Genomic DNA, 22,812 nt, shown 5'->3' on the forward strand with positions numbered 1-22,812 from the left:
ATGCCAGCCTCTTTCCATAAAGACCAGGACAAGGTACGACCACCAATACGAATAGCTGAATTATGCCATAGGGGAACTTTAATGTGAATTCGCGAGTTAGATTTTAGTATGCTGTGACCTCTCTGCCAAGATTTATGCATTGCAGATAAGATATGGTTTTTAGGATCAGAAGAACTAGATCCTGTACCGTATAAAAGGGATAATCCTAAATCTTGAGCCAAAAGGTGACGTTCAATTAGTACCCATTGAGGAATATCTTTAGATTTGGGTAGAAAAGATGAGAGTTGAGAGATATGAAGGGCAAGTGAATAGTGCTCAATGGAGGGAAGACCCAAACCCCCATATAACTAATGGGCTTTCAATTTGGCAATAGCAAGACGTGGCTTAACCGTACCCCAAAAAAAGTTTTATTTTGGAGTCCATGGATCGAAGAGTAGCTAGAGGAATGTGAAGAGTAAGCATACCTAAAACATAAAGGAATCGTAAAGTGACTATCTTAACTGCTAGAACTCTTCCCCAAAGAGATAGTCCCGAAGCTTTCCATTTATCAAAGTCCCTTTGTGTAAATAAAGGAGTCAAATTATCCGTGACCATATTATCCAAGCCTCTATTGATTAATATTCCTAGATACTTAAGACAGGACGGTTGCCAAAGAAAAGGCAATCCAGAAATTGCTGTCTTCGTAGTACCAATTGACATGGGTAACGCTTCACTTTTATCCCAATTTATTTTATAACGTGAGAAAGAGGAGAAATCATTGATAATTTGAAGAAGGGTGGGAAGAGAACGGGGGAGGTCAGTAAGAGTGAGAAGAATGTCATCGGCATACAAGTAAGTTTTTGTATGGCCAATTGGAAGAGGAACACCTACAACTTCATTAGATTGTCGTATTGCCGCAGCCAGAGGTTCCATCGCCAAGAGGAAAAGAAGAGGGGACAACGGGCAACCTTGCCAAGTGCCTCTTTGAATAGGAAAGGGGGTAGATAAGAAACCACCACAGTTAACTTGAGCTAGTGGACTATCATATATCAAACACACTTTATCAATAAATTGATCGCCCATGTAAAAAGAGATTCCCATTCAATGCGATCAAATGCTTTTTCAGCATCAAGGGAAAGAATCAAAGCATCTTCTGTGAAGTTTTTAGCTGACCACAAGGCATGGGACAAAGTGCGGAGATGATTCTGAGATGAACGACCCGGAACAAAACCCAATTGAGAATTATGGATTAAGGAAGGTAAAACTTTGCGAAGATGGGATGCAAGAATATTAGCTAGTATTTTAATATCGGAGTTCAAGAGAGGTATAGGCCGATAACTGCCACACAGCAAGGGATCTTTGCCAGGTTTTGGTAAGACAGCTATAATTGCTTTGTTAGAAAGGGATCCTAAAGAGGATTCCTCATCAACTTCCAGAAACGCGGCATGTAAAGTATCGATCATATTCTGACCAGTCCATCTATGAAACTCGGGAGGGAAACCATCCTCTCCAGGGGCCTTATTATACGGCAAGGCAGATATAGCCGAAGAAATCTCATCTTTTGTAATAATACCATCAAGTAAAGCTCTGCCGTCATCTGAAAGTCGTGGAAGGTTTACCTGATCTAAAAAGTTGGACATTTTAGCTTTATCTATGTGATCGCTCGGGGAGCAAAGAGATCTATAGATAGAAGCAAATTCTTCAACTATTTCTTGAGGCCTAGTAAGCATGTCGCCGTGACTAGATTTGATAGCTGGAATCGCCATAGCAGCCTTCCTCTGAGGCGATTGTGCAGCCAATAGTCGACCAGCCTTTTCTTCCTGTTCGTAATGTCTCCCTTTCGTTTTTTGCAAGGCATATTCGGCCTTAGATGTAAAAAGACTATTAAGAGACATTCGTGCCTGTTTCAAAAACTTATGATTCTGTATGGTAGGATTTGAAACATACAAATGGGAAAAATGTTGAATGTCCTGTTCAAATTCTGTTTATTTGGCAGCATTGTTTTTGTTAATAAGAGCAGCATTGCACATTAATTGACCTCTGATGTTCGCTTTAGCTGCTGCCCAGACTGTTCACTTAGAAGAAATTGAGTTCTTGTTAATAGTGAGATAATCTTGAAGGTGCCATTGTAAAAGAAGTTTACCTTCAGGTGTCTTATATTTGTGTATGCTCATTCTCCAAGGTTTGCGTCCTGGTCTAGAGAGACCCAAATCGAGGGACAGAAGAACAGGAGACTGATCGTATATGGCTGCTTCTAAGATTCCCGAATCTGTAACCAACTGAACTGCCTTTTGTGAAAGAGGGAAATAATCTAGACGAGAAAATGTGCCATGGGCGGAAGAGAAGAATGTGTACTCTTTATCCTGTGGGTGACTAAGCCCCCAGTGATCAACTAGACCATTGTCGGCAAGAATATCTTGCAAAATGGCTCTATCAGAAGCTTTAACATTATCAAAGCGGATAGGATCTTGAACCAAATTCCAGTCCCCTCCAATGAAGAATTGAGAGGCATTGATTTCTGTAAGAAGACAATTCAGTCTAAGAAAAAAATTGTTTTTTTTAGCACCAATTGGAGCGTATATAGAACCGAGACAAATAAAGAGTTTCCAATTTTCAATTTAACAACAACATATCGACCCTCTGGATCAGACCATGTCTTGGAAATCGTGAAGGGGAGTGACTTCCGGATAAGAATAGCTACACCACATTTATGAACAGGATTAGAGTTGGTGGGATCAGTCTTGGAAATACTACTATGAATAACCCTTCCAACCCAATCTACTGAGTTTATTAGATTCAATATCATCCAAATGTGTTTCCTGCAGTAAAGCAATGTCCACATGTTTAGAATGCAAATATGAGGGAACTTTCTTTCTTTTAATATAGTGGGTGAGACCATGAACATTCCAGGAAACCACTGATAAAGGATGAGTCGGAGACATGGTAGAAGAATTCAAGAACAGAATTGAGAAAAAGGGAGGAAATAAGGGCACAGGGAAAATGGAGAAGAGGGTTACTCTGGGTAGCAAAAGACAAAGTGTGTAAAAGTCTGAGAAACTAATTGAGAAATAAAAAGGAAGAAAAAGAAAGAATAAAAGGATGTGAGAAATTTAGAAAAGCAAAGTAAATATTCTGTATAGAAAAAGTAAAGATAAATAGAAGAGATAAATAGGGTGGGGGAGATGGAGGAAGTGGAGAGAAAATAAGATAAGAGGATAGATGACGAACCGAGACTGTTAACCACGGGCCTGGGCGCACTAAAGCAACGCTGTTGGACAGGACCCCATCTGAGGAGAGAAAGATACGGATCAAGTAAATGAAGGATAATATGGAATATATGAGAAATGTCAAAATGTAAAGTATTCAATGCAACATTATCAGAACCATAATAAACTATAACCTATAACAGTGTAATATAAAACCATGAAATAGGAAGACTGAGAGCTTCAATGTGATATAACTATGATAAAAAATTAAGAGAATATTGCAATGAATAAAGAAAAAGTCTTGAAAAAGAAGGAAGCAATAATACATAACAGAGGTAATGTGAAAAAAGAAAAACATCCATGAATTAATGAAAACAAGAGTGAGACATAAATAGTCAAGAGACTAACTAAGGTTAGAGAGGCATAAAAGACAAAATACAAGAAGAGAGAACAAGTTGCAGAATGGAATATATAAAGCAAGAAGGAGGGAGATTAAAAGGAAAGGAAAGCATGTATAATAAGATATTGGAACTTAGAAATAAAGAAGACCACGCTTACCTACAGACACAAAGCAATTAAATAGCAATACTAACTACAACCCTTGAATAACTAAGAATAATAAATATGCAGTGCCAAATTAAATAATGCTAATATCTCCAAAGGGAGGGAATCCACAATGAAGAAAGGACATGCAAGATGTTAAATACTTTAGCCTGAACATGCAATAAACAGTACAGTAGTAGGGAGATATGCGTTTGAAAAGCAGGAAATGGTGCTAATGTGAAATTACGCAATAACATTAAAGCAGATACTGCAATATGACATAGGAAGCAGAAGTAACTACATTATATAATACAATAAAGCATCAAAATGAACAATTGAACAAATCACAGAAGTATGCAGGTGAACAGGAAAGGAGTATTCAGTCAAGTAAACAAGTAAGCAATAAAAGATCATTCAGTCCGCTTCTGAAGGTGTTTTAAGAGGCGATCTAGATTTATCCCTCTGTGGTTCCTTTGTAAGAATAGAGACAGAGAGCAAAACTGAAGCCTTATCATCTGAGGAACGAGTAAGTCTATTCAAATCTCTACCACGCTGCCTAGAGTAACTGGGAGTATGTGGTAGCTGTGGCGGTTTATGTGAAGAGGAAGAAGACAGTTGAGACGGAGTACACTGGGAAGGCTGCGTTTCCATATCTTGAGTTGATATTATCCAGGAATTGTTGCAGAAGTGCAGGATCAAAGAACTCCATGGATTCTCCATTTCTGGTAATACGAAATCGTGCAGGCTCAAATAGACCATATTTAATGTCTAGCTGACGTAGTTGAGTTCGCATCGAAAGGAATGCCTTCCGTCTTTTAGAGAAGTCTGCAGCCACATGAATAGAATGACCTTGAAATAGAAAGGAACCCTGTGTACGGGCTACAGATAGAATTTGTCTAACTTGTTCATGTCGAAAAAAACCAGCAATAATTGGTCTTGGACTCGCAGAAGGATCAGAACGTGGAGGACCAATTCTATGAGCGTGTTGTATTTCAAGAGGTGGAGCAAAGGAAATACCAGTCATTGGTGGAAGAGTATCACAGAGAAACGTTTTCATGTTATGCCTTTCAATATTCTCTGAAAATCCAAAGAAACGGATATTGTCTCTGCAACTGCGATCTTCCAAATCAAAGATTTTGCTATGAAGAAAAAGATCTTGATCTGAGGTTTGAACTGAGTCCAAACGACTCTCCATGGCCAGTATTTTAGTCTAAGGTTTCAATTCTTGTATTAAAAGTGTTGAGGTCTGTTCTAATCGATTTAGTTTCTTCAGCTCTTACATTGCAGGAAGACATTCCAGCAATGTAATGACATATTTCACTACCATGAGGAAATACTCATGGCCATGTTGTGAGGCAATAAAACAAATTCTTTGAAGGAGAATGACACTGCTTCTAAGAGCGTGGAAAACAATTGGCCCTGTGAAAGCAATGTAAGTGTCGGCTCGAAGTCAATACAATGAGGAGATTGCCTATAATGAAGAAAAAACAGTAAATATAATCAAATTTTGCTCTCCAAAAATTATTTTGTGCTGGAATAATCCAAAGTGACTGGGAACCGAGAACACAGCCCTTGAGACAGGGAGTGAAATAAGGCTGAGGAGCTGCATCAATAGAAAGCGCTGGTTTGTAGAATAATCAGAAGTGTACCGTCAGATAGGAGAAAAAAAAACATTGCCGGCAGTGTCAAGAGACACCTCACTCCACAACAGTAGGAGGAGGCGTTGTTACTCCAGGCATGCGCAATATGTGAGGAGGCGCGGCCCTGTGTAGAGAAGAGGCGCGGCCCAAATCGGCATGTAGCGCTCGGAATGCGGCAACAGAAAGGAGCAGGGCAAACACCTCACCGGCTGGCGGGAACGCTGAAATGCGCCGTCTCCTCGAAATTGAAAGCCACCGAGACCCTCTGCATGTCCTCCAGCGGCACACAAAAAGAAGACTCAGACACTAGAGGTAAGTGGGAATATCCCTTCAAGGGTCCGTCCCGCGGCGGAGCTCGTCACTCAGTCGGCCATCTCCTGCGTGGCCAGCGTTGTGGTTGATTTTAAAGCTACAGTAGGTGACCTTTTGGGAAGCCAAGTGGCTTGCCATTGTTAAGCAAATTGGTTGCAGAGACCTCTAGAATCACTCAGCCAACCTTAAATGGGTTGTTTAGTCTGTGATGTGATTTGTGGAAATTCACTTGTCATTGTGTAGAGTTTGAGATAAGCCGTAGAGTTGGTGTTGAGGCAGATATTTGTGATATCCAACATTGTGTCATGCTAGAGTTGCTGGTCATCTGCACAGTGATGTATCTTAATGTACTTGGAATCCAAAAGGACTCAGAGTAGCACTGTTCAGTGGGTGAAGCCCACTGTTGTAATTCATCCACCCACAGCATGGATTCCATACACTACAGTTACAGGACCCTTTTCTCCCACCAGTGTTGGTCAGAAGATTTCATCTAGTTTGTGTCCAAAGCTTTAAAGGCACTTTATTTGCACATGTCCAAAATTCTTGGTCTGAAAAGTCTTCAGTGCGCATCAAGCTTAAATTGATGCACCAGTACCTTATCCTTCTACTCTAAACTATGAATGTGTTATTTAGGTCTCCAAAATTGGTTGGTTGATTGCTTTAAATACTCGCCGACGTTCCAAATTTAGTACTTGCAAGATGCATTTCCTTATAATTTTGAAAGACATGCAAGGAAATGGCAACTGTCCTATCAAGGCAATTGGGGAATAATCCACAAGAGCTTCTCCACCTCAAAGCCTTCAGATTCACTTGGTGCTGATATTTCCCGAAGTGGTCCACAATCGCATTTCACCTGTGCCATGCTGCCATTAGCATTTCCTGTTGCTGAAGTCTAAGATTAACACCAGATTCTGGTCCTGAAGTTCAGAAATGACTATTCCCTTTTGATTGTAGCAATACCTCCACTCTCCTTGCCTAGGCTTTTGTAAGTAGTAGAGTGAATTTGTCTCAATATGACTCATGGTAGGAAAAAGAAGGCAGTCATTTATGTACTATTTTATTAACGATTGACCACTTTTGAAACCTTTCCCTTAAATGAAAAAGAACCTCATCAGAGGAATCGAGTGCAAGTATGACAGATAATCCAGAGAAACTGCGCTCCTTCTTGGTGGCATTCTGGTGTGGCTTTTCCACAATGACCTTAAACTGTGCACCTCAGCTGAGGTAGTGTACATCCATCTGTACAGGTCTCCCTGTCCCATCTAGTCTCTTTAGTCGATGGGTGAAGCAAAACACTCCTAATGAATGGGATTTTTCATAAATATGTGAATATGCACACATTGAACAATGTGACTAGGTCTGATTCATTGCTTTTTTGCTTTTGGGGAATATAATCGCTTCTCTCTCTCTCTCTCTCACACCTCTCTCTCTCTCTCTCTCTCTCTCTCTCTCTCTCTCTCTCTCTCTCTCTCTCTCTCTCTCTCTCTCTCTCTCTCTCTCTCTCTCTCTCTCTCTCTCTCTCTCTCTCTCTCTCTCACCTCTCTCTCTCTCTCGCTCACCTCTCCCCCCCCCCCCCCCCTGTTGAAGATTTGAGCTCCATGGAGTTATAAGGGCCCAATATTGGAGTGCGTTCTTTATCCCCACTGCCATGCCCTGGTCTGTTCACTACATTGTTGTTTATATTCTGTGTTAAACATGTTGGAGATCAGATTAGACTGCCGCGTCCTATGGGCAAGATGTTGGTTTTGTTTTTTAATTTGAAAGGAAACCATTATTTTCGGAACTTTGTTTCGCACCACTAGAGACCACTTTGCACCACTAGAGACCACTTTACAGGTCTTGCTTCAGCAGAATAATGCAGAGCTAACGTTTCCTGTTAGTTCGAATCCAGACCAATCATTGGTTGAGCTTTAGTGGAAAAGAATCCCGAACTGCACGAGTTGGTTCTGGTCTCGAGGTTACAGTAAAGTAATTCCAAATTTAGTACCTCTAACCCCTAAGGGACTTCCTTTCCCTGTTAGACGCTTGAGTGCAGATTGTTGGATCCAAATGTTTGCTGTTGATAACTGTGATTGTGTGCCTATTGTTTGTACTTGTTCAGAGACTTTGCTTCAATAGGTCTTGTGCATGATAAACAGTATTTTACATTTGATCTAGCACTCTGCGCACAGACAGTCTGGTAATTTCAGGTCTGGATTTGCATAATTACGTTTATCTACCTCCAGACTCCTTCTAACTGCCTGATTATGTCATCTTTGTAACCGTCAACGAGTGTCTTTAGAATAAGTCATAGATTGCATTCTATTTAGTGGAAACATGCCTTGTGTTATGTTACGTTATTTTAATTTGTAGAGCGCACAGCTACTCGGAAGTGTCCCTGTGCCTTTGAGGGATCTCTTAATTTGAACCCCGTGTTAATTTGGGGTTATGTATTGTCTGAAAGTATATTCATTCTCATAATTTAACTTTCTAAAAAGATGTTTAGATCGGTCAGGCAAATGACAACTATTTAATGGGTGGGAGGATTCTAGGTGGCAAAGCATGAACCATAGCAGTGGCTGCTCACTCCAGTGCCTCGATGCTGGAAGTTCTGCCCTCTTATTACCTGGACTTTTTATCCCTGTAGGATTGGCGATAATTGACAGACATTTTCCCTCTGTGTTCATAGGTAGATTGGCGTGGGTGGATAAGAAAATGTACCTCACTCAAAGCCATGATATCCCATGCGATTCCCAGTTGCTTTTCCTCTGAAACCATAGGGGCGCAGTCAGTACATATTTTCCAAAAGAGTGTAAATGTTTAAATGGGAATCCTTTTATGAAGATCATTTTCTGTCTTTTTTGTGTGTTTTAATCAGGACCCTTCATCTCCGCGAGCAAGTCCTGCTCACTCACCACGAGAAAACGGCATTGATAAAAGCCGTTTGATGAAAAAAGACGCCTCTAGCAGTCCCGCGTCAACAGCCTCCTCTGGAAGTTCAGCTTCTCTGAAATCCAAAGAAATTAGCATGGTAAATAATCAGTGCAGTTTCACAGAGAAGCTGTGTTGTGATCCTCTGTCTTTGTATTGTTTGTAGGTAACCACTGAAAGATCAACTGGTGAATGAGAACTTAAAATAAAGGGTTTCCAAGGCAACTCTTCTATGGTATCACCGGAGTTTCATATTACAGAAATGTGGTACTGGGGTGCCGTCTCCCAGACTCTGATGTCCAGAAATATGAGGTGTGAAATTCATTTTAAAACGCGGGTGTTAGTTTTGTTTGGAAGCCCGGGGGATGGCATTAGGGTTCGAGTACTTTTGGGAGCAACTCAGTATATTACTGTGACGAGCTTTTATAGCAGAAGTTATTCTGAGCCCTCTGAAATTAATAAAAAAAAGATACGTTTTAGAGAAATAATTTAAAAACGCCCCAGAAAAGTCAGGTGCTCCCATTTTCCTTTAAAAAAAATGTGTGGCCCACAATCCATTTTCGAAGTACTTACGAATTAATTTTTTCCTTTTTTTTTTTTTTTAATTGACATGGGTTTTGTTTTATTTTAATAAAGCTAATCGATCAAAACAGGGCTGTTAAACAGCATTCGAGAAATGTTTCTGTGAAAACACTAAATATTGGCACAAATATTTGTTTGAGAAATTTGTCTAATTTTCCCCAAGTTAATAATTGAGCAACAAGATTTCATATCGCAATTTTTTTGTCTCCGTAAATTTATAAAAGTAGTCAAATATCCCTAACAATAGCTCATGAAATGTACGAATAGTATGATATATCTGCGGTGAAGCTAGCACGCTCACCACAGTTTTGCAGAGTACCAAAATACTGCGAGCTAGTAATTAATGTAAATTAGTTCTACATCCCAGAAACTCTTGAATCTTTAGTTCCTGAGGATACAGTCAGAATCGGAATTTAGAAGTTCTGCCACCCACTCTTTGAACCCTCACAGCCATGTGCGCGGCAGTTACCTGGTTGTTTAAATTCCTGGGGCAGGAATTAATTGAAAAATGTTGATGTGGAGCAAAGGCCTTAGCACGAGCCAAGATTGTTCCTGCCTTTTGGCAGCAGAAAAACATATAATCACTTTCTGCAGTCCTTGCTCGGGTTTTCATTTTGGCAGGAGTGGAAAAGGTCAACATTTTCTTGCTCACGAGTTAATGCTGTCAACATTGCGTGGATTTATGAAAATTGGCTCACGGAGTAGGTGGTGGGTGCCTAGCGGGGCAGCTGCTGTTGTGATAAATTGTGTAATATGGCCTGGATTAAAAATAATACTCATTTTATTTGTTTAATGATACCAGCATGAAAAAGCCAGCACGCCCAGCCTGAAATCCAGCACACCAACGCCGCGCGGTGACGTGCCAACTCCAGGCTCGAGCGCAAGTTCTGGCCACCGCCCAAGCTTGGGAAAGCCGCCTTCCATGGACCCTCTGGTTAACCAAGCTGGTATGCTGATCTTTCTTCCAGCGCCTTGGCTAATGTCGTGTACATGGTTTTTTATGTAACACTCCATGAATATTAACTGGATTCACGCCTCGCTCCTTCACATAGAAGAGGGGTGATGAGAAGCAGATGTTCGTACTTAGTTTTCGGCAGCTGCACCAATTTCTTTCACCAGACTGTTTACACTCGGCTTTAGTTTATTTTCGAATAATACAGCTTCTACAAAGAGGGCAGTAAGATTTCTGCTTATTTTCATTACTTCTTTAAGCTCCCCTTTGACTTCTCATGCTTGGTCAGAGTTAACTTGTTTGCTGATCTGTCTGAAGAAAAGGCAGTGCAGTTGTGCACCTACTACTAGATGTGTCCTTCAGGAAATCCTCCAAGGCATGCATGTTTTAAAACTAAGTATTGTCCTTCTGGGCTAAGCGATTGGTGCTTTTGTAGCATTTGAACCACTATATTATGTCCCATAGTTGGTGCCCCACATAACATGTCAGTTGCATTGGCTAACGTGTAATCTGCAGAAGTTTTCTTTAGGGTGCCAGAAACGTGGACTAGTGCTTTGTCTCGTGTTTTTCTGTAAATGCTGCGGTTCCTACTGATTATTATGGTCCTTATTTGTGGTTGTAATCTTGCGTACGTAGTTAAATGTATTTTTTCGAAAGCATCTGCATTGCTAGCTTTACAAATGCATGCAGTTTGTTACAGCAAAGCGGACTTGAATGCACATCTAGCTGATGTGCAAGTGAAACCATGCATGTATCCGAATAAGATGTGTTGCAAATGCAATATAATGTTGGTGACTTGCTCTGCACAGAGAAGGATATAGGGACTAAGATGTATATGTTTTCTGCACTTTGTTACCACAGCTGCGGGTCTGAGGACACCACTAGCCGTTCCGGGCCCATACGGCGCACATTTTGGAATGGTGTCGCATGCGGGCATGAATGGAGATCTGACCAGTCCTGGCGCAGCCTACGCCAGTCTACACAACATGTCGCCCCAGATGAGTGCAGCTGCTGCAGCTGCCGCTGCTGTTGCCTATGGACGATCCACTATGGTAGGCCACAGTGTGTAAAAGATTTTTGAAGCAAAAGGAAGCCTTATGCACTGTTACACTGTCAGGCTCTGCTACAAGTGGGCCACTGTTTTCCATATGTGATTGGAAGATTATTGTGCTCTCCTAATAATAACTTTTGGTTTTGTAAGCCTAAAACTGTGTTCTGCTCATTATGCAATGCCAAATATACCTTGATCTGAAAAATAGCACATTTGATATTGGTGGTTCTGAATGCGGTTGTCCGGGGCAGGTGCAGTAGCTGTGGTTATCCGCCAGCTGCTTTGATCCGGATTACTTTTAAATCTTGTGTACCGACTGCGATTCCCCATCTCAAGATATCCACTAATCCTTAGTTATCCTTTTCTCTCGTTAAAATTTTCCTTTAATGAGCAGAAACTGTTACCTCTGCCTTCCTGAAATGTAATACCTACTTTGTCTTAGACCAGGGATTATTCACCCCAGATCTCCTCATAAATCCAGCAGCAACAATGAAAACGATGAAGTCTTCAGAAACGACATCATGCAAACAAACTGAACACGAATGAATTACTGAAGTGCTTGCTATTCATTTAGGGAAATGGGGCTGCGGTGCATTTTAGTCAGTTGATACCATTTGTTTCACTGTGTGATTGCTTTAGTAAGGAATGCGCTCATGTTTCCATACGGGAATTTCTATTCTTGTGCAGTTATGCTTCTAGGTGTTGGCTGCTATGCTTTTCTTTTGCTGCTGAGAAGGAATAGGGTTCTGGCCATTTGAGATGTAGTCCCAAGCGAGTCTGGTCATAACAATCATAACTCCATCTAAATAATGTAAAAAACCTAGTTTTACAGCCTGCCTTCAGCTGTCCAACCCCACATGCCCTCCCCTGTCCCTCTCTAGTAACACTTTAGCAATGCTTCCTGCCTCTACATTGCCACTAATTCCCACCCAATCTGCCTGCAAGCAGCAAAAGGCATACTTAACTGCTTGAACTCCTTCTCTTATGACCTCTGCTTTCATGGCTGACATAACTGAAGGTTCTTCAATTATACCCCTTCCAGCTTCTTGGATGCCTTTAACTCTGACTTAAGCCTGCTTTTGTTCCTGGTCTGTCCTTCTAGAGGGAATGTTTAGGTCTCGCCCTGGTTGTGATTGGAAATGTCCCTGCATAAAGTACTTTCAGCTGCTTCTGGGCACCTAATCTATTCTGTGCTCTGCAGACACCTTCACCTCCTTCCCAAACCTTCAGTAGTTCAATGCAAATTCTGCGATTATGACCCTTCTGCAGCAACACAACCGTCTAACTCCGTAACACCTGGTTGAAGAGTGATTGCTGAAGTCTCCTCGCTTGTGATGGACTACCTTTTGTGTGTGTTAGAAAACGAGGCAGCATCTGTGAGGCCTGCACAAATAACATGACACATTTGTCCTTCATTGGGAACCAAACACCCTAGGGCAGCACCTGACTCTGAGGGTTAAAGTGAAAGATGACTACAAGGGATTTTGTTCGTGGATCAATTGGCTTAAGTAAGATGATTGTTATTTAAAGGTTCTTTAGTGAATTGAACCTAATGTATCCACAGGATTACTCTGACATTAATCACCAATTTTTAAAAACTAAGTAAAACAATACAGTAACGAGAAGAAGCACACAGCAAAGAAAGGTTATATTTGAAATTGTTTGTATTGAAGTTAATCGCAAAGAAGATTTCATGGGGACAGAAAACAGAACAAAACTTTCAAATAAAAGTCATGAAAAGCAGTATATCTATGTTAACTGGTCAGTTCATAACAGTACATCAGCTGCATAAATAAAAGAAGAAAACCAAAATCATAAATGTGTTGTGGTATCCTTCAGTGCAAACCATGCTGAGGAGTTGATGTCTTTGGTCGACGTTTTTGTCTTGTATGTTGTCATCTATAAGACCATCATCAGGACTTAATTTTTCAACAAATAAAACCCCCTATACAAAAATAATTATATACAATTAGATGATCTATCGACACAAATCAATAACATCATCAACTCATTATTTACATAAATACCCTAACAATCATGCTGTGTGTTTACTATGACCAATCGAAAGAGCTATCTCTTGGATTGGGATCTTCTCTTATCTAGCCAACATAACATAACTTTATGGCTTCGTATCAAATGGGCTCAAATTATTCAAAAGAGTCTGATTCGATTAAAATAGAGCAAGGGCTCTCAGCTCATAATATCTCATACAGTGCAAAGATAACACTCACTTAGGTACATCAGATGTATAGGGCTGATCTTTAGGAATGGGCACTAGTTTCAACTGGGTAATAGTTGCCAGGCAAATCTACAAAAATATGTGGATTGTTTTAGTTGGAGAAATGTGGTTGTTAATGCTAAGCTGCATGGATGTGCATGTGGTTTATAGGCAACATACCTGTTGAGGCTCTTCTTTATATTTAGTGCTTTATATGTAGATTGGTTGGTAACATGACACATTTGTTCTTCACTGGGAACCAAACACCCTAGGGCAGCGCCTGACTCTGAGGGTAGCGTTGCAGAGCAGTCTGAGGCTTACTCAAGGGAGGTGGTGTGGGCTAGTGATCGCCATTTGCAGGTGCGCAAAAATAACACTCAATAATTGATTGTCCAGTCGGAACTTTGCTTTATAAAAGTAAGAGTACATTTATTAAACACACACACCACTCAATACTATACACCAATTTACAAATATACATATGCTGATGGAATTACCTTGTGATATTGCCTAACATCTCCACCCTTCCCGTGTGGGGGCGGGGGGGGGAGGTCTAGTACCACCACTCCCATGTATGCACATCATCTTGCCCCCAATGCAGAGAATTGGTCTTAACCTGGAGTGAGGGCCCTATGCACTGGCACCATCCCAGTGGCGACCCCCCCCCCCATTACCTCCACAAGCATTAATTAGTGACACATGATCCTGACTGAGCATCTCCTGCTGACCAGACAGTAGGCACCTCTACATCTTAAGGGCTAATAGTCTGGGGTCTTCACCTAAGCGCAGCAGCAAGACTACATGTTTTGCACACTTTAGAATGATAGTACTCAACACATGTGGATATCATTAAAAATGCATTACAATTCCAGCCCCTAAAGGCATCACAGATGATCGCAGGATTAAGTAAAATACAGTCAGACACCCAAGCAGGAGTGTCTAGCCACTTAAATCCACTTTGCTTATAACATCACCTTAAACATCAGTCCCTTGAAAAGAAATAACCATTAATAAATGCATTTCAGTCCAATTACACCTTCACCTCCAGGGGATGCCCTTCTCCAGACATCCCCAACTCAGCCCTTTACTCCTTGATGCAATCATCATACCACCCTCAGCTGAGGAACAAAAGTTCCTGCCCGGAAGGTGTTAAATGCAGGTTGAGCCCTGGCGCTGTTGAGACGAGAACGCAAGATAGTGCCGAGAGTGGTGCGGTGAGAAGGAAGGAGCGGGGTGTGCACCACCACCATCTCTGCCGATGCCGATTTAGATTTTTTGAAAAAGTTACGAACTACGGTGAATAAGCTGAACTATTATATCCCCATTTTTGGTGGCATAGGGAAAACAGTCATGGCAAGAGACGGCAATAGGCAGCAGCGGCAAACCGCGGGGCCGCGAGGAGCCAGAAAGCAAACGGCAAGCGGCGGCGGAGTGGAGCAAGCTGTGGGCTGCGAGGCAGAAAGCAAACGGCAAGTGGCGGCAGCAGCAGAGTAGTGGAGCAAGCTGAGGGCCGCGAGGAGCTGTGAGGAGGCAGCGAAGTTGTGAGGTGGGAACAGATGTGCCGTGGCGAGTGGTGAAGGGAGGGCCGTGTGAAGGCAGCCTGAGCCACAAGCTGCAAGTGTTGAAATAAGAGGGGAACTCGATCTCTACTACCTCTAGTCTCACTGCACTCACAAGAAACTTGCAGATTGGAGGCAGACAGAGGCATGTGAATACAGCTACAGCAGCCACAGCCACAGCTGCAGCAGATGGATTGAACTGCCCCGTTTGATTGAAACCCTAGATGTGAGATCTGACCGTACATGTGTGGGTAATATTGGAAGTGGTATTGGCGGAGTTATTGGGGGTTGCTTGTTGAGCGTGAGCACCCCCTCCCGCCCCTCTGTGTAGTTTCGAACAAGGAGCCCGGAGTGTGGAGTAGGAGTTTGTGAGTTTTGGAGATGTGGAGTCATGTGGACTGGCTTGTGTTACTGAAAGCCTGCACCAAGGATTAGAGTTGGTGGTGGCCTATGGTTCATGGTTCGCCGTCAGCTGGCTGACTGATTTTATGTTTTGCGGAGTCCCCTCTAACTGAAGTTCCGGTGTCCGCTAGAGAAAAACAACTGGAACTGTGGCGGAGTGTAACAAGGGGGGAGAGTACTATCCTTTTAGCCACTTCAGCTGTTTAAAGTCCCCCTTAACTGTTGAGTCCCTGAGTGTATGTGCCCTGGACTTCGTGAGCAGTTGGTCTGAGTAAGAGAGTGGAGGAAAATAGAGGTGTACAGCATAAAATCTAGCTGGAGTTTGGACCATCTAACTGATTAACTTAATCGTGTTGAGCATTATACCCTCTTTAAGGATCACGCTACGAAACACGAAAAGGGTTCAGTCGTACGGAATAGAGAGGGGAATTATGCGCTCTGGCAAAGTGAGGATGTCAGGAACAACTGCAAGACGTACAAAGAAAATACAACAATTGAATGTGTTAAAAAAGGTTAAAGTAAACACCGTAGGAGCGAATCGGACACAAATTTCTCCAATAGCCAGGCTGTTTGAGAAATCAAGTAAAATCCCAGACAAATTTCAATTTATGAAGGATCCAACTGGAGCTCTGATAACAATGCAAACAGATATGGAAAATAATAAATTACAAATTCCAATCAAGCCGACTAGTAGTGAGAAATCCAGTATGCAAGTCACACAAAGTAGCCTACAAAAAGAGTGTAACTCACAAATTAAGGATAATGAATTCCAAATCACAGATCAGATATACTAAGTGTAACTATACCTTCTGGGATAAATCAACAAGATAAATCAACAGAAATGGATGTATCCGATGTATCAGGTGAATCAGATGTATTAACTAAGAGAGGTATGATGGAACAAAAACTGTCAATGATTCCTATAGAAGTAAATGTAGAAATCAAGAAAAATCTCTGACCATAATTGAGGAAAAACTGCCCAATCAATTGAGTAATCAAAGATGCAATACTGGGAGTGCTAACCAAGAAGATAATGGCAAGTCAATCCAAATGGGGAAGTTTATTTAGGAAATAAAATAAATGAAAATACTGACCCAAAAATTAACAACATCCTCATGGTAGAATATGTACCTCCCACTACCATTAAATATCAAAATGGAAAGATAACACAAGATAACCAAATAGGAATAAAAGAAAAAGATATGGGGATGAGTTGGGATATTTTTTTTACTAAACTTAGACTCTCACATTAGAAGCACTAAAATATCAATCCAACAAAATGGATATTCAAATTGACCTTCTTAAAATGATGGCAAATGCAGTTGCGTGGATTGACCAACTTGCTCAGCTTAATGGTCTGATAGTTAGAGCTCAAAATGATAATGGAAAAATGGCCACAGACTGTATTTGTACACCAATTATAGAGAAGCTAGCAACAATACCAGAGGTTTTGCATACCATAATAGAAGACACCAAAAAGTCCATTCTAAAAGAAAATGGAAATGATTATGAAAAAACAAAAGATAAAACTGAACTTATTATGAAGACTGAAAAGGAATATAACGGCTCCATGGAAAGTATAGATGGGCTAGAATTAACATCACCAAGAAAGTCGCAGATAAAATCAAATGTGCATGGCGAAAGAATATCATCAATAGACATACAATTATTGGATCAAACAAGGGAGGAAACAACCAGTATAGAAACAAGGGCAGATCAAGAATGTAAAGATCAGGACGCCAATGGTTCCAGTATGTCAAAACGCCAAAGGAAAAAATTACGCAAAGCAAGGAAAAATAAAAACACTAAAAACTGTGTAATAATACAATCGGATAAAGACCCGATAACAGCCATAGATGCGAAAGGAACTGATTTAAGAAATGAATTACCAAAAGAAGAAAAAAATATCTCAACAGCTAAGAATGGGAATAATGCATTTTTTGCTATATTTGATTGAGAATCATCAATGGAACTAACGAGGACGCAAAAAAATAGCTATAAAATGTACTAAAACAAGCCAAATATCGATGGAACAAAAACTAAGGATTATAGCTAGCCCACCTCAACTTAAAGATAAACCACTAAAAGAAGAGGAAGCACAGGACAGTTGTCCGATCATCTATTATTCTCAGAGATGGAATGACAGCACGCCTATAAAGGTAACAATAAAAACAAGTCATCAACATCAATATGTTGACGAAAAAACAAACCTATTTTAAATCTAATGTGAATGATGAAGATAAAAGGATTTCACAAAAAACAATAGAGACAAAAACAAAATTACCAAATTGGTATCAACTTGTTATTGAAAATCGGGAAGGAGTAACACAAATTACTTATAAAACAAAGCAATCTATGGAAACAGATAGCCAGGGCAATCCACTATCTAATGAGAAAGCACAACTTATTTTTAAACCAGAATTCGAATCTAGAGGGAGACAAGATACATAGAGGGAATATATTAGATTATTTAAATCCATCCCATCACTAGCTAAAATTATGAATGAGGATATTGACTCTATTGAATTTATGACTGATAAGGATAGTCCCCAGGAACCTACATTAATTACATTAAAGTCGATGTCAATAGCAGAACAAATTTTATATGAACATAATACATTTAAAGCCTGGGGCATATCAATTAGTAAGCAAGTACCAAAGGTTTATCCGACACCACTCATTAGTGAGATAGATCAGGTACAGAAGGTAAAAACCAACGTGCAAATGGGTACTGTACTAAAAAATGCCCGGGGTAGATCTGCTTATACAATAGGAGCCACATCGCCGCTAAGGAAAATAGAAAAAAATTCAGGAATAAATGAAAAATTGATTGCCCTGGCATTACATAGCAATAAGGATCAATGATGGAATAGAATCAAGTTCCCCCCAATGAATGTAAAAGAGATGGGAAAAATGACAGTGTTCATGGAACATAAATGGAGTGGGAACAAAGATTTATAATGCACATATAGATTCTATACCAATTCCTTGCCAGATTATCCTATTGCAGGAAACATGGGAAACCAATCCTTTTATGTTACAGGGCTATATAAGTTACTTTGAATATGCAAATAAAATCCATAAATATGGTCGTCCGAGTGGGGGGCTAGCAACATTTATTTCTAGTAACCTACAGACTGAGCATGAGCAATTGGCCTCTAATAGTACAAACATTCTAATAATTAAATTGAAATATAAAACAATTGATCAGAAAACAAAGTCCCTAATTTTGATTAATGTATATATACATCCAACATGCAGTAGTAGAGAATCTACATGTGCAGCACTTAATACGTTTTTGTTGGAACAAATGTTGGATGACCCCTTAGCAGTCTATATGATGACCGGGGACTTTAACCTGAATTTACTTGCACCTTTTATAAGGGATGACATCTCGCAATCACAAGATCATCAATGGTCAATCCACCCATCAGGACCTAGGAATGGAGACAAACCCTTTATGAAACAAAATTGGTATACAATTTGTTAAGGATATAGAAGCAATGGGTTTGCGTATTCTTAATGGACGATTTAAAGCAGATACTCCTCCAGCATATACGCATATCTCACGCAATGCAAGCACAAGGATTGATTATACAATGACATCACTCAATATCTTTCAGAACATTCTCATATCAACTGTAGAAAGTTGTGGATAGTGACCACTGCCAGCAGATAATAACCACCAATATCAGGAGTAATACTAATCAACCATATCAAACTGTGCCGGGGTATCTTGGAACGATAAATTACAAAAAACTTATTTGGACTGTCCAGAATAAGGATGAAAAGAATGAACAAGTCCAGAAACTTAGAGAATTGCTTCAATGATAGAACAATGGAAACATCAATTGAGAAGTGGGTATATTTTACACAGAAGTTGGTTAAACCTCAACCGCAAATACGATCGAACAAAAGGAACCAAAATGAGCAACGAGATGAAAAGAAAACCTATATAAATCTTCCATATCCAGTAACAAAATTAAAAAGAACTCGAAATAGGATAAGAAGACAAATTAAAAATTCCATCAACAATGAGGAAATCCTGTGTAAATTAATCTTTAAATCAAAACCTGAAGAAGTCAATATGGAATGAAAAATATCAAGAGAAACAAGTATTCTGGTCAAAATTATTCTATGCAAGCAAACGCAAGAGTTCTGGAAAATCATAAATGGGCTAGTGCGACCAAACAAAATGGTGGTTTCATCAACTCTAACTGAGCAAGAATGGGTTACATTTCTCGGAAAACATCTAAATCATAATGGAACAATAACAAAAACTGAACCACAACCCACTAATAGTCTAGACTATGTGATGGAAGAACAAATTGTAATATCAAAAGCCCAACTAATAAAATTAAGAAGCAGAAAGATGGGGCACCAGGACCAAATGGTCCAGTTCGCTCTCTATAAAGAAAATCCGGATTAGTGGTCAGGATATCTAGTAAAGGTATTTAAAGAAATTAGACAGACAGGTGTTATTCCCGAGCCATGGCGAGGGTCTTTAATCTCGCCAATCTTCAAAAAAGGAAACTGGGCGCTTCAGGAAAACTATAGACTTATTACCCTACAAGACACAGACGCTAAATTGGTTGCTGGAATATTGCTCACTAACTTAAATGAATGGGCAACAGAAAATAAGATACTGCCACCGAATCAGACTGGCTTTATTAAAGGGCTGGGAACGACCACAAACATCTTGGCATTATCTCTACTAATTGACAAGTCAATCTGAGCCGAACAGCCTCTGTATTTGTTTTGTAGATTTTAAATCTGCCTTTGATTGCGTCCAAAGAAATCTATTATGGAAAAAGCTCCAGGGAAAAAATATTCCAACTGAACTGTTAAGAATGATTCAATTTGTATATAGTAAAACCTGGGTTAGAGTGAGGATGGGGGATGGCCAAACATTATCAAAAGAAATTCCAGAAATTGAAGGTCTAAAACAGGGATGTGTATTGGCCCCCCTCCTTTTCAATTTGTTCTTGGCAGATTTAACAGGAAAACCTGGATGAATTAAATGCACACCCTCCGAAATTAGCTGGTAAACAGATTTCTAATTTACTATATGCAGATGCCATCCTTTTAAGCCATACTAAAGTTGGACTACAGCGTCTAAATAATCGAACAATCTTTTATGCAAAGGAAAATGGAATGGTGATAAATGAAACCAAAACCAAAATCATGGTGGTCACTAAGAATTTAAATTTAAGACATAAAAACAAATGGTACATGGAGAACACCCAACTGGAACAAGTTGAAGTCTATAGGTATTTGGGTGTTCTATTTGATGAGAAGGGAAACTATCATCCACAAAAATTGGATATACAAAAGAAGGCAAATACACTAACTGCAGCATTCAGGATTTTACAGAAATCGCTTGGCAATGTTATATATCAGCCCCTTTTGAAGATTATAGGGGCGAAACTGCTTCCGACCATTACATATGGCAGCGAAGCACTAATGGGGAAGGACACTGAAATAATAAATAATGCTTTTTCTAAAACATATCTATTTTTTTTTTTACCTCCCAAATAATGCCTCACCAGCACAAATTAGATTGGAATTTGGTTTAAATAATCAATACTATGCAAGAAAGGGTAATTTTATCAACCTGGAATCGGATAAAAAAATGACCATGATAATCAGATATCACCGTTATTATGGGAAGAAATAAATAATAATGTGAAGTCACCTACATGGAATTATCTTAATGAAGCGATAGAAGAGTTTGCGTTTATGTCAATTTGGAATAATACGATAAGTAAGGCATCCTTTAAAAAAATAGTCAATCGAACAACAACCAACTATCGCTTGTAAATGATAAAGATAAGCTGGCAAAAAGAAACATTGATGGTCAATAATAAACTGATATACAAAAACGAAGGTACAAGAATCTTTGGAAACACCGTGGTCGGAAAACAATAAACAAGTTTTTCTTAAAGTAAGATTTGGAGTACTCCCGGGTCTTAGTCACCTTCCCCGTGGAAAAAAATGGAGAGGTGCACACTATGTAAACTCTGTAAAAATGGAGAGGAGAATATTATCCACCTTTTATGTATTTGTCCTGGACTTCATAATGAAAGAAGAATTTTACTTAAATTACATTTTAATATACGAGGCATAAGGACATGTAGGCATGTACTGAAAATGTGTCTCCACTCCAATGATATAAGCATGAACGCTGCCTTTGTAAGGTTCTTATTGATAGCTAAAACAAAATTGGGAGATTAAGTTATAAAATGAAGGGGTTTAATGAATTGTAATGAATTTTATGGTGCAATTGCTTTTAATGGTTTCTATTTATTATAGTATGTTTTGTATAGGCAATATTGTAAGATTTTAAATAATCAAACAATAAAGAATTACAATTTAGGTTGAGCCCTGGAGGGGTTATTCTTTTTAAATCCCCAGGACACCTAGGTAGACTTATCTCTTCATGCTGGGGGGGGGAGACTGCTTCTCCAGCAGCTCCCCAGCACCTTTTCATCATTGAGGGTGACCCCCCCCCCCCCTCTGGGGGGCCACCACGCACCAGAATAGTAGGCTTCCAAACGCCTGGCAAGGCATTATGGGGGGGATTTTTCTCCTATTCGTGAATACTTGATGAGCGGCTCTCGCGCTGTGCTGCGGAGAGCCGCACAGACCTGCTGGCGGCTTCGCCACATCTTCAGGCCCCGTTGGGGGGCCCGGTCCCACCCGGACCCCTAGTTAAGGGGATGCAGCATGGGGAGTCCATCCCCTCTGCTCCGCGCTTTGGTCTGGGGCCCCGGTCCCACCTGGGACCCCCCGCAGGCTCTCCACATTGGAGGGCAGTCCAGGGATCCCCCTCCTGGCTGCCCCCGGCCGGTTCCCCGCTTGGCCCGCACCCTGGTGTGCGAATGCGGGAGTTCAGTTCAGTTTGCGCCCTTCAGTTCTCGTCTGCCCGCTCTGGCTCCCGCTGGCCTGGGGAGTGCAGCGGCACCACCCCCACCCCCCCTCCTTCTTCCTGACATCGGGCCCGGGATGGGGTCCCGGCCCCTCGACACCTTTGGGGGGGCGCGATGGCGCTCTCCCCACCCCCCCCCCCCACCCCCCATCCTGGATACTGTGGGGCCCGGAGATAGGGACCCTCCTCCCATCTTCTTGGCCTCCTGCCCCTGCCTGCCTCCCGGGCCCCTCCTCCATTTCTTCACGGGGAGCGCAGGATTCAGCGGGGGCCAGGGTGGGTGAATAAGATCTTGCCAAGAGTTGACGATGAATTTTATTTAAGTCTCGCGCAAATCATTCAGGATAGCCAAGATGTGACAAAATGCTATCCACTGAGGACTAGACACGAATGAATGCTTAGGCATGGTGCTCTGTGCCAGTTTGGTGCTTCTTCATTACACCTGGATGATGTCTACAAGTTTTTTTGGGTGATGGCCAGGCATCAATAATGGATAAGCATTTAACAGCTCCCATCTTTCGAGACCAAGC

The 22,812-nt window shown here is 40.8% G+C and overlaps 1 protein-coding gene across 9 annotated transcripts in view; it reads left to right on the forward strand.

The window, feature by feature from the left end:
- The window catches only part of TLE1 (TLE family member 1, transcriptional corepressor), a 160,124-nt gene that overhangs the window by 88,408 nt on the left and 48,904 nt on the right, over positions 1–22,812 (forward strand). For all 9 annotated transcript variants that reach the window (XM_086961327.1, XM_086961328.1, XM_086961331.1 and 6 more), the window contains 3 exons: positions 8,538–8,690; positions 9,975–10,119; positions 10,986–11,176. In XM_086961327.1, the coding sequence (XP_086817453.1) occupies positions 8,538–8,690; positions 9,975–10,119; positions 10,986–11,176 (489 nt within the window). The remainder of the gene's footprint in view (positions 1–8,537; positions 8,691–9,974; positions 10,120–10,985; positions 11,177–22,812) is intronic.

The sequence above is a fragment of the Lissotriton vulgaris genome, chromosome 3_1 (assembly GCF_964263255.1).
Source record: "Lissotriton vulgaris chromosome 3_1, aLisVul1.2, whole genome shotgun sequence".
NCBI classification, from domain to species: domain Eukaryota; kingdom Metazoa; phylum Chordata; class Amphibia; order Caudata; family Salamandridae; genus Lissotriton; species Lissotriton vulgaris.